General features: G+C 45.2%; 1 protein-coding gene across 2 annotated transcripts; it reads right to left on the bottom strand.

Moving 5' to 3' along the window:
* Positions 1-118: 118 nt before the first annotated feature.
* Positions 119-11,265, bottom strand: LOC125726407 (stonin-1). 2 transcript variants are annotated; one of them, XM_049002743.1, is made up of 4 exons: positions 10,951-11,265; positions 2,316-4,267; positions 1,652-1,854; positions 119-1,367 (listed from the first exon to the last, which is right to left on the bottom strand). In XM_049002743.1, the coding sequence occupies exons 2-4, from the start codon at positions 4,195-4,197 to the stop codon at positions 1,302-1,304; spliced, it is 2,151 nt and encodes a 716-aa protein (XP_048858700.1). In that variant the 5' UTR covers positions 4,198-4,267; positions 10,951-11,265; the 3' UTR covers positions 119-1,301. The 2 variants fall into 2 exon arrangements, with proteins under 2 accessions (XP_048858700.1, XP_048858701.1); XM_049002744.1 differs by having other exon boundaries at positions 2,316-4,264.
* Positions 11,266-12,506: the final 1,241 nt, after the last annotated feature.

The following is a 12,506-nucleotide window of genomic DNA, read 5'->3' as shown; positions in this document are numbered from 1 at the left end:
GTGTTATTTTTGGAAGTAGGGTGAAATATATTCATCCATTAATTTATTGTATCGTTTCATTCATATGAAGCAGCTACATGTTGTCTTCTCGACTTTGTACGTTAGTAACTCCAATACGTTTTATAGTAAATCGGTATTTTGTTTTATTGCAGTATTGCGGCTACAGGACAAAACAAAACCCCACTTTTCAGCTTCTGTCATGCTCCTTCCGCTGCGTTGTACCACGGCTTTCTCTATCCCATATTAACGGCGGAGCTGGTTGTTTGTCGTGCATGCCAAAGTTAATACACCCGTGACTCGGTGAATGCAGAGTAGATGTTAGAGGACATGCGCCTTCGTCGTGTCCTTGTAAGAGCTTTGTTAACTATGCGTTGTGTAGAAAGAAGGACCAGAATCCCGTCGCAGTTACTACTACAAGTCAAGTTAGGTTCACTCATCTACAACAGTTAGATGACTGAATCTAAGGCATCAAGCACGTACGATTGACTTTTTAACTTGAGGGAACTGCACCCACAATTGTTTTTAAATTGTTACATATTTCCGGTTCTTTCTGCTTCACCATTTAGTGATGCAGCTCATAGATACTTTCTTTAAACATTCCTAAATCATTTGTATATATATATTTTTTTACTTGAGTTTTGAAACGAACTCAAGAAACAGCAGTATTCTCACCAAAGACTTAAATCCACATCCTCATAACCCGAATGCAGTGCTCTGGCCACTGCATTACATACTCTAAAACTGCAATCAGGACATTAAGCTTAACTAGTACCAATACAATATAAGAGTGCAATTTATTGCAGTTTTGGAGGAAGCCTGGCTGTGTGCAGTATTCCTGGGAAGAAACGAAATGCTGCTGTGAGTATATCTATCATTTTGCTAAAAAGGGGACATTTTCTCTATCTTACAAAAGGGCAACTCCTCTGTTTTGCCCCCAGCAAGCAGGAGAAATTGCAGTAAGGTTATTTAAATGTCATGTGCTCTTGATTCCCAGTTTTATCGGATCACACAACTCAGAGGAATATCCCGTCAGTGTAGTTTAACTAAATTGTTATAAAAACAACAAAAAAATGTGTATATTGGAATGTAAATGTGACACGAGTTAAATAGCACACAGTATACTGAAAGTACACAAGAACATCAGTTCGGAAATTCATATCGGCTCTTCCAAATACATTCTCTTCTGACAAATTCTTCTTTTTTGTCTTTGTTTGGTGCAAAGAATATTCAGCAAGGTGTCCAGGGTGCATTTCTTAAGGAGGGGAAAGGGTTCTTTTATTTTGTCGGGACGCTGAGGAAGATCACTGTATCGTGCAGTCAGATTGCCTCTGAGATTCTGTCTCTATCCACTTCTTTTCAATCTCCACCTGAAAGGCAGACAAGAGAATTTAGAAATCCACAGTTGCGTAGCTGTCAGAGGGTCCGTCTGAGCCTGAGCGCTCGGTTGTGTACTCGTTTACGGATGACAAGGTATAGTTGGGAAAACTGCGCTGTGTCATTCGATCCGGGTATGCAGCATAACAATGTAATTTAGAACGAGAGTGGGTGTAGCTGATCTTTTGCTTCTATTGCTCTCCTATTTTATTTGCCCGGTTATGGGGTTTGAACGTACAGCTGCATGTAGATGACATCCCCGAAACCCCACTTTTACCTGACAGTGGTAATACGCCTTCGTCCCTATGTGCTTCTGCGGCTGGATGTCACTCTCCGTGCCAAGCGACTTCACCCTTGTGCGGGACACCAAGGTGTCTGCCAGCTCGAACTCCACGGTGACAAACGGGTACCAGTCATTTGGGATCTCCTGATCCGAACCCAGCTCAAGCTTGCAGGAGAAGGAATGTGGCTGGTCCATCGCTGGGGTGTGTAGAACATAGTTATGTTGTAAACAAGCCAAATTCACTTACAACAACAAACCCTACAGTTGACTTTCTTGCTCACCAGAACACTGGTGAGACAGCGATCACCCTTACGACAGCAAACTGACAGGATGTATGTGATGTTAATTCTAGGTAGGGAAAGTACTGATTCAGTAGAAAAGTTCATAATGGTCCAAATCCCAGGAGGACCTTGACAGGACCCTTAAGAGACGTAGCCTGTAGGACCCTTAAAAGTTGAGATTGAAATTAGCTGTGAATAAAATCATTAGCGAAGTAGTTCCATATGGTTTTAAAAGGATGGTTCGGTCCTGCGACTATGTGCTAGCCTTCCAGTCTGGGCTATAATATTACTCGACTTTGGGTGTGGCAGTTGAGAAGCATCTCACATGCAGGTAGAAAGTGGACAGGTATTTGCTGTGGTTACCGAGGTGCACTTACCAGTGTTCTTCGCGGGTAGCCTGTCGATTCTCCACACGATGGCACGGTACACATTCTCGTACTTGACGGTCCCCACGGACACCTGCATGACAGGTTGGGTGTCTGCAGCATTGATGGATCCCAGGCAAGCGTTGCGGTTCATTCGGGCCTTTAGGTACTTCTGCCTCAGTAGGGCAACCGTGCGCGACACCTTCACCCAATCTTCCGGCACTGGGACCCGAAGAAGAATATTCTCACAAGGCAGCGACAAGTCGAGGTTGCTCTCGGATGAGGAGATGAAGGAGGGCGTCATGGTGAGGAAGGCCTGGAGCTCCACATAGGCGCCTTGCACAGTGACCACGGCCTTGACAGAGAAGGGTGGTTCTCCAGAACCAATAGACACGGTCTTATATCGCATCAGCTCCACGCTGCAGGCATCCGGTGGTGAGAACTTCACCAGCCGGGACTTCTGGAACTCCGCTTTGTTGACACAGGCATGGAAGTAGCAGTCTGTGATCTCCATCCACAAGCCTTCCTCCTCACCCTCCTTCTCTGAGCCGTACTCAGGGTTCCTGTGAAGCAGTTGTTGGTCATTTAGCGCCATGAAACATTCTCCAGCCCCATTCAGGAAGGCGAGGCAGTAAATGTGGCTGACAGCCGACCGCTCCAGCAGGTTCCCGTCCTTGTCCAGCCTAACCCAGAGGTGGTCGACGATCCTCAGCGACATCTCCTGCTCCTCGTAGTGCCGACGAGTCTGGGCAAGCGCGGGCAACTTCATCAGCTCCTCCTCCACAGACGCCACCAGGTCCTCCATATCCCCGTGCTCGGTGGTGCCAAACTTCAGCAGCTGCTCCGCCTCTGCCTCATGCGTCACTTCCGGCCGGGGGTGGTAGCGCCGGCGCTCAGTGTAGCATATGTGTTCCAGCTTCACTGTGTAGATCTTACGTGGCTCATGGTAGCCCTCCAGCTTGGGGAGGGATAACTGGCAGTGGGAGTGTAGCTGGAGCTCCTTGAAGGGCTTCTCTAGACCTTTTTCATAGTACATTTGCAGCACCCCCCCAGGCAGCAGCTGTAGGTAAATCGGCCCCCACTGCCGGGAGGACATGCGGTTTTTCCGCTCAGGAATACGGAGCATCATGGGCCAGCCATGTCTCTGCTGGCTGCGGAACAGTCCCTGCGGGACAAAGCTGGGATTTCCCTCTACCTCCTCAGCTCTTAGTCTCTCCATATGTTCTCCCTCATCTCCCTCTCTGCCTGCTTCCTTACCATCCTCACCCTCGGCACGTAACCGCTCGAGCTTTTGGCAGATGTAGGAGTAGGAGTTCTGGATGTGGTCCGGCGGCGGCCCGTAACCATCCTTGGTCCTGATAAAGAAGCGGGGTAGGCTGGACCCCGAGTCTGAGTCTGAGGAGGAGCCCCCAGACTCGGCATTCCCCTCGCTCCAGAATGGACTGAAGTGGTCCCGGTCATCCCGGGATGCCAGAAATGGGTTCCACCCCTCGGACGAGTTCCCTGTGGACTGAGGCGTGTGCTGCTCTGGGGCTGGCGAGGGCAGAGTGGCTGTGGACGCATTGGAGAAGCTTGGGGCAGCACTCTGATCTCCTGGGGGGGCACATTGGAAGAAGGAAAAGCTGGTGGGCATCTCCCTTACGGGCGTGCACAAGGGGGTGTTGCTGGGCACGCAGGAGCCGCCGTCGTAGCTAAAGTGCATTTGTGGTGAGTCCAGTGGACTGGGAGAACCCCAGGAGGAGCCGCTCAGAGAAGGCAGAATCAGTCTGAGCCCATTGGGCCTGGGAACTGACCCCAAGCTGGCAGTGGGAGACTGAAGGGGCTTCTGGGAAGGAGAGCGTGCCGCCTCCTCATCCTCAAAGGTCACCCAGTTTGGATGGTTGGTGGAACACATGGTTGTGGGATGCCAGCACCAAAGACACAGGACGGGAGCCCGGCTGCATACGCCACACAGGACAGCACTGCTGTTGACAAACAAAAGAAAAGAGATCTCAGTGAATTTGTACATTTTTATTGGAATTATGGATTTATTCATAGCCTAGGAAAGATAACTTACAGAAACAGTGGCAAAATATCAGGCTAACAGTATTACATTTGCAAATGTAACATGTACAACTGAAAGGAAAATTCTATAGGACTGACTTCAATGATACTTGATACTCAGCACATTACAAACAGTGCTTTATGGTCCCTTCCTGATTCATGATTTCCTATCGCCATCTAGTGGTAAGTACTGGAACTGCAAATTCCATAATAGCAACGCTTACATTTTCCCTTACTTACAAAAACACAGTTTAAAATCCTAAATTAAATAATTTTGTGAAAATAAGTAATACAGACAAGGACTTTGGCCTGTTGTGATGTTGAGCACACATACACAGGCTTAGTCATGCAGGCCAACAACAGCCTCTAAGATAACAGTGTTTATGGATCTGTTAAATTAGCCAACTGTGTTAAATTTCATAAAGGACTGTCTTATCAAACACAGAAGGGGAAGAAAACCTGAGTCCAGCAGTTTAAATATCGGTCACTGTACACAGTGATAATTAACACTTTCCTGTGGATTTTCATTTCATTGCTGGAATGCAGACAATGTGTGAGATCAGATCAATAGCAGCATCTCTGTACTTTCTAATCACATTATGTGCTGGAACAGGCAGCTTCACCCAGACCAGCCTCACACAACCTGCTCAGTTTTCCACTTTCACAGTCACACCCTAGACCGAAAGATGACAGCAAGGGTCCACTTTGGTGACTTGGGTCAGGGCAGAGAATACGATGCGGAGAGGGGATCAAATTCAGACCCAGATTTGGTTCTTGATCCCTTGTAAACATAGAGACCTCGATCTTTCTGCTTCCCATGTTCCCCCAGGGTAGGGCTGCTTGATTATGGCAAAAATCATAATCACATTTTTTTTTTATTGGATTGATGATTATTTAACTTACATCAAATTGGAGTGCATGTGTGAGTGAATGGTGTGTGTGTGTGTGTGTGTGTGTGTGTGTGTGTGTGTGTGTGTGTGTGTGTGTGTGTGTGTGTGTGTATCTGTGTGTGTGAGTGCCCTGTGTATAAAAGTAACTTCCCCATACTAGATTAATCCCTGCTTTGTACCTGTAACTTCCAGGATAGGCTCTAGACCCCGCGTGACCCTGAATATGATAAGTGGTTTTGGAAAATGGATAGATGGATGGATGGATGGATGGATGGATTATTTAACATGATTACTCACAGACTTTGGAAATATATGCATTTATTGAACTTTAAAAAAAATCTTATCTTTTTAACAGTAGATTTCCACCCATCTCTTTTCTGAAGCCACTTGTCCTATCCAGAGTTGCACAGGTTCCAGAGCTTATCCCAGAGGCTACAGGCGCAAAGCAGGGAATTACCCAGAGGAAATCCCATAATGACACAGGGAGAACATGCAAACTTCACACACATGGAGCCACCACAGAGACTCAAACCCTGGTCCCAGAGGTGTGAGGCACCAGTGCTAAGCACTGCACCACCATGACGCCCCTGAAGCCATGAATCCTAAATATAATTCAACTGCGAAACAATTTAAAAGGGCCTGAAAGGGATGATCTGGATGTATAACAAGAAAAAAAATGGGAGCATCAATGCAAAACAAAATCAGCCATAATAATTGTTTTCTCTCGATTACAGTAAAACCTTGGATTGTGAGAAACTTGGTCTCCAAGTGTTTTGCAAGACGAAAAAATTTTTTATAAATTCTAACGTGATAAATGAGCGAGGTCTTGCAATACCACTATTATGTATACGGATTTTCTGCCGAGCGTCACGATATCACGTCTCTCTCGCTGTGGGATTGTGGGTAATCGTCTCCGATACTCGGTCGCAGTTGGCGTCCCTCACTCATTCAGTCAAAATTTAGTAGAAAAGCACCACTTGAATAAGGGCGTAGCAGTGCGAGCGATGAATCTGTTTAACGACAATGCAATGTCCACTTTTCCACAAAATCGAAAAGGAGGCAAAAGCGGCTGTCATTGGATTGGTTCCTTGTTAAAGTCGCACAAAAAGAAAGATTCTAGTGAGCCAACAGATAGCCGTGATTCCGTTAGTTATAGTGAAAGTCGTCCAACAAAATAACCCTCTTTTCCTCTCTTGTCTCTCTCATACCATCCACGATTCTTTTAAAAGTGCAGGTTAATTTGTTTTATGTATTTTTAATTTATGTTTTGTATTAATCATTTTTATATGAATATGTTTGGGTTGTGGAACGAATTATCTGAGTTTCCATTATTTCTAATGGGAAAATTCGCTTTGATATATGAGGGTTTTGGATTACAAGCACGTTTCCGGAACGAATTATGCTCGCAAACCAAAGTATCACTGTATTTTGTTTTGATAATCGTTGGAAGCCAAAATTGTAATTGAAATTGAAATTCAATTAACTGCTCAACCCTAGGGGGAGTGCCAGGCCACAGAAGTAACACAAGAGCTTCAGAACTGGGAGCTATGGTGAGCGATACCAGAGAACCAGGAAGCACAAGAATCCTGGCACTACGGGACCCTGTGCTGACTCTGCTGGCTTCAGGAAGTGCAGGGTCACATCCACGTGACAGGGCAGGTCACCACCAGGTTCATCGCCTGCATGAAGAACACTGTCAGCATTTCCCAGACACTCCTGAAATTTTCCCCCAATAAAATTACATCTGGGCAGGCGAGTGGGAAGCTTAAATTATTTAAAGGTACAGTGCGGTCCTTTAGGAGTTCCATCACATTTTTGCATGTATTTGTAGCAGTCTCTCTCCCCCTGAGTACTTGCAGTGGAAACATCTGGAAGAACACAAAACCTCACTTTGTGGGAGCCCTCATAAAATTAAAGTGGGGGTGACTCATTCTTTGCAGTGTTTCGGAGCCACATTCCATATATTAACCACTAGCACTGAAGGAGGGGAGAACATCTGGAGGCAATGAGCGTAGGGTATAAATAGCAGCCTAAATCAGCTGATTGCTGCCGAGTAATGCCTGTCATTTTTAAAATAACGAGGCTCATCCTGTTAAAAGCCTGCATGTCAGTGTAGCAAATGGTACCGTTTATCCTTGGCAGAGATTTTCACTGTAATTTAACTTAAACCGCTCAGAATCTATTTATAACAGGGGACGAATGTGGCAAAACACAGACATGTGTAAACAGTACGCCTTTTCGATAGAGTGTTCTGCTCATAGATGCTCAGAATAACAGAAACACAGGACAATTTCAGAGAGACAGGTACGCCAGGACAGTAACGGAGCGGGAATCCCGTGTTTAAGCGTAATTGACGGTTACAAATGGAAGATGATCAGTCATCTGGAAAACTCTGGCAGTGAAATCAGTGAAAAAAGAAAGCAACTCCGTAACCAATTAGAATTAAAAAAGAGACACGGTTGCCTTCCATGTTGTGAAAAAGCCAGTCTCTCCAGGGGCGTACGTTCCTGCCAGCGGAGCAATGAGCTGTAAGCAGCCCAGAGCAGCGACGCTGAGTTAAATACAGAGTCTGAGCCAGGGGTCAGCCAGGCCTGTCTGCTTGGCTCCCAGGCTGTAATCATCATTTCTTCTCGGCCCTGATAAGTCCCCCCCCCTAAACACCGCCCCAATCCCACCAGCCGCAAGGTTTGGGAAGACCGTTCCCGATTTAAAGCCACAGCCAGATAAGATTCCCAGCATCTGCCACTAGGGGGCTCGACGCTCAGGAATAAATAATCAGGACCTTGGAGGAGAGAGACTGGTGGCCTCGAGGCTGGAAACCACAAAGCTGCGAGCTGCAAAGACGATAATCTAGATGATAGATGAGTCTTGTTTTCCATCCATCGACTCGCCACAGTTTCCACTGAGGCAAAAATATTCTAATTCACAAAGCACCGTGATTGCTTTTAGCGGGAAATGGAAGTCTCACAATCTAGTAATGGGTGTCAACTCGAAGTCTGTCAAATTTGTTCAGTTTAAAAAAGCAAAACAAAAACTTAAACACCAATCCACTACGACAGACATTCATGTCTCGGAGCTACGTCCCGATGCCTCCTGCCTCTCGCAGATCCAGATCTGGGGAGGGGCAGCAAGCCTGGACGGTGGGGGGCCTCACCAGAGGCATGACATACTGAGCATTCCTTCAGTGGATCCCAAATGCATGCAAGAAACACTGGACTTCCTTTCCACACAGTGAATCACAGTCTGGGTCCAAACAAACACACAGACAAAATTAATGAAACGTGAACAGCTGCCATGAAACGACCAGTGTGCCCTTTAACGGACTGTCTAAGTCGCTCTTTACCAGACTCAAAACCCTCTCAGCCAAATTGATTCTCTTAAAATTAGTTTTAACGTGTCATAATGAATGTTATTAGTAAGCAATGTCTGTGGCTTGCCTTTCAGCAGCAAGTACACAACAAGTATATTTACATAAATAGAATTATTTTTTTTTTAGTCAGGCTATTTTATGGTATTGACACTTACTACTATCGCAACAGAAGAGGGATAAAGTGAAATCCACAACACAAACCGCTTTTCATACCAGTGACACCAGCAAAAACAGAACTACTACACTATTAAACTACAGACACAGTGTCACTCAAACTGAACTGGTATGGCTCCAGTTCTGACCCACTGATTATTCCAAAGTGCTGCTGCTGAGCGTTGTAGGAAGGAAAAAGAACATTCCAGAACATGCCAGAGGAATAAAATCGCCCACTGAGCCTTTAAAAATGACAGCGCTCTTAGCTACTCAAACATTGTTGTTATTTTTTGCAGTGAAATCCCAAAACTCGTCATATGCTTGAAAATTCCTACATTCCATATGCATGAAGTTGTGTACGCAAGGTCAACATTTAACATCTGTTATTCTTGTAGCATAAAAATGTGCGTCGGCCTTTATTAAGAGCCAAAACTCTAAAAAGATACAAGGGCTTTGGCTGAATTTTTAAATCTGTGCTACAGTATATTGAATTTTTATAATGAATATATTCAATATACTCATCCTTTACAGTCACAGCCAGGACAGTACCATTGTGCTATTCATCCCTTCTCCTGATAAGAGAACCAGTTCAGAAGTGAGTTGGCAAGCTGCTATACCATGGTTAGGTTACCTGCTGCAGCCCAAAAAAGCAGGTATATCACATGTAGACTCTGAACGACCATTAACCAGCCGTTTTTTCCTTATGTGCCTATTAAAGTTATTCGGGATGAATGCTTTATTCGATGATTAAATAAACAAACAACCACCTCAGGCTCTTGGCATTTCCAAACCACGACCTGCTCGTTAATTACAGTGCAGTGTGCTTCACCAAATGATATGACTAGGACTTCCAGTAGTCAATAATTGAGAGATATCCGAAATCTACCGGACTGCGCCAATGCAGAGTTTGGGTTGCCAGGCCGCCCCTGGCACTGTGCTCCCACAGGACGCAAACCGACACCACAAAGGGGGGGCAACACGCATTAGCGATTTGCACGGCCGTTCGGGCGCCCGGCTGTTTGCATTGTGGTCGCTTGTCGGGATCTCTGCTCGCTGACATATTTCCACAGGCGGCGACTGCAGAGATCTCAGCGCTGGATTTCTTTGACATAAAGTTGCATTAGCGTTATTGAGGATTGCTGAGCTCAGTCGTGTAGTCCTACGTTTTCAAATTCCTGTAGTTGACATCAAGATCATTTGCCAGTTGGATGCATACCTAGTGTTTGTCAGTCCACTCTGACAGACCGATGTCAAGAATCAAAAATAATTATATTTTCAGTTAATGCCACGGTTTCTGCAGTCTCAGGTGGCATTAACATTGTATAAAATAAATGTGTCGTACGGCCTATGCAAATCAGTTTTCTGTAATTGGAAGGGGGGAAACTATTTTAAAACTACTTTTAACCAGTCTAACTGCGAAACAATGACAATGGGCTCCAAATTTAGATTAATCAGACCCCTACAGATTTTCCACAGGGCGACAGCCCTCACTTATTCTGTATAAAATAACTCCACCCAGACTTTACAAACACACATAGTGGCACTTGTGTTATGCAAATAACTTTCGCAAGAAGCAATAAAACCCATTCCTACACGCATTCAACGAGCGGCGTTTATAGTCTTGTATAAATGATGTAATCCCAAGGAAAAACATTTCAATAAAATTCATCAAAAATTCATGCGCATTTAAACGGCAGACTGCGCGAACAGAGCGGAACAGCGCATCGACCGGCCGGGGAGACACTGCGGTTCCGAGTCGTTCAAGCGTAGGATGACTGTCACCGAATTGATGCACCGGTGATGACCGGGTCTCCCCTCAGCATCGGGGCGATGCAGCAGGATAGTGTTGCTGGGGAAGGGGGGGGTTACCGAGACATAATTTCGTCCCCTTTCACCAAACTGAAACCATGCTGAAAACTGTAATCCCTTGGCAGATTCCGTGGAGGAATTAAAGGTCACAAATCCAGTGTTTCAATCTCAGTTTTTGTATAGGTTTAAAGTGAACGACACACACAACTTTTCAAGTCCAGTTAACCAAATGTGTTCGAACAAACGTGGTGAACATATTCAAAAGAAACAAAGTATCTCGACAATTAGCTAAATACTTGATAGCGTGGAAAGTACAGTATCTTATATTTGCATAACGTGGTTGCAGTTTACCAAAACAAACAAACAGTACATCCAAACTTACCCCTGAAGCGCGATGGCTATGAAGTTTAACTAGAGCGAGTTTGTAAACAAGCAACTAGTTTTTTTCCCCACCAAAAATAAATATATATTCAATTTGTTGTTTAAGCCTGGATCCCAGCCAACATCAGCTCATTGTCGGCGCAGATTTTCCTTCGTTTTCTCAATCCTGAATCAGTAGGAATCCAGACAAAATGGCAGAACTCGGAGAGTCTTACGGATCCCTCTCCTCTTCTTTTTTTTCTCCCTCCCTCGCTCTCTCTCTCTCTCCCTCTCTCTCCGATGAGCGCATCTAACGGGAAGGACCGCACTCTGCAGGCTTAGGAGGCTGCGTTGTCTGCGTGGGCTGCGCCGTCTGCGCAGGCGACAGTTCGCAGCGGAGGGAGAGCAAAGTCCCGCAAACGTGCTTTTCCGCAGCCGAAATCTGATGGTGACGACGCAGCCCGGCGTTTCCTGCGGGGATCTACAGTCTGCGTGTGACAGCCAGCCCGGCATGGGGAGAGGAGCCAGGGCAGAATTTGTGGCGAAATACGACACTCCATTACTTTGGGGTTTTAAAAAATACATTCAGTTTTAACAGGTTACAGCTTCATAATAATTTAGATATCTTGAGGATTTACTCACTCATGTACTCACTGCCAGAATTTGAAACAGTCCCCAAAACCGAGACGAACAACAACGAGCCACTTGTACTAAGCTTGGGACAAAACATCCGCTTTTTAAATGTAAATGTATTTGCCCCATGTTGACATCTGTACTAACGATCCAAATCGTGAACATTAATTAGTCTAATTACGCGATCAAAGATTTAAAATTTAAACACAACGACACCCATGACTTTGTAGCCCAAACAAAAGCGTCAATCACAGCTAATTTATTTTAATGTTTAAATATTTATAACAATTGGCTCAAGGGGAAACAGTGTCGTGCTGCTTTTACGTTTTGACTGTACTAATTGTTTATCCTGAATAATTTGTTTCGGTTTCGCGCACACATGAGCCGTCTGTAGCAGACAGAGGTGTGAAAGCCAGGGGCTGGACATGGTGTGGGATGCTGAACGTTAAAGGGTGCAGGCTTGGTGTCATGTTGTCTTGTTTGTTCTCTGTTTGTTATGGACAGGGATTTCCTGCTAACATGTTGTACCTTCGGTGTTCATCAATGCTGTGTAAACAGCCGAACGCGGCACCAGCATTGCAGCGTTATTTTCCTGCCAAGGCTCAGGGATATAAAAGCCTGCAGTTTGTCATAAACATTATCCGATCCCCAACTACCTTTCCACTTCCCGTTACAGCAGAAGCTCGCAGAATGAAGCGCCAGTTATGCCATTTTAGGGAACGTTTATTTCTGTTTATAGCAGAAGATTTTTTTGCTTCCTAGGTCAGTACTAATGATGCATTAAAGTAGACATAAACAAGAACTTGAAAACGACAAACTGTATTTAGAAGCGGCGAATTGGCGAAGAGTATCGAGCCCGTTGTCATTGTTTTAAAACTGCTGTGCAGGAAGAGGTGTCGACAAACTTTTATTATAGCTCAGTATAATGACAATAAAGCTCTCTTA

Source organism: Brienomyrus brachyistius, unplaced genomic scaffold (genome assembly GCF_023856365.1).
Source record: "Brienomyrus brachyistius isolate T26 unplaced genomic scaffold, BBRACH_0.4 scaffold71, whole genome shotgun sequence".
Classification (NCBI taxonomy): Eukaryota; Metazoa; Chordata; class Actinopteri; order Osteoglossiformes; family Mormyridae; genus Brienomyrus; species Brienomyrus brachyistius.
The sequence above is the reverse complement of the archived record's forward strand: the minus strand, read 5'-3'. Positions and strand labels throughout refer to the sequence as shown.

Coding starts and splice junctions, on each gene's coding strand:
- LOC125726407 (XM_049002743.1), bottom strand. CDS start 4,197: ATGTGTTCCACCAACCATCCAAACTGGGTGACCTTTGAGGATGAGGAG. Junction 1,855..2,315: donor GCTACCCGCGAAGAACACTG/GTAAGTGCACCT, acceptor TACACACCCCAG/CGATGGACCAGCCACATTCC. Junction 1,368..1,651: donor AGGCGTATTACCACTGTCAG/GTAAAAGTGGGG, acceptor TCTGCCTTTCAG/GTGGAGATTGAAAAGAAGTG.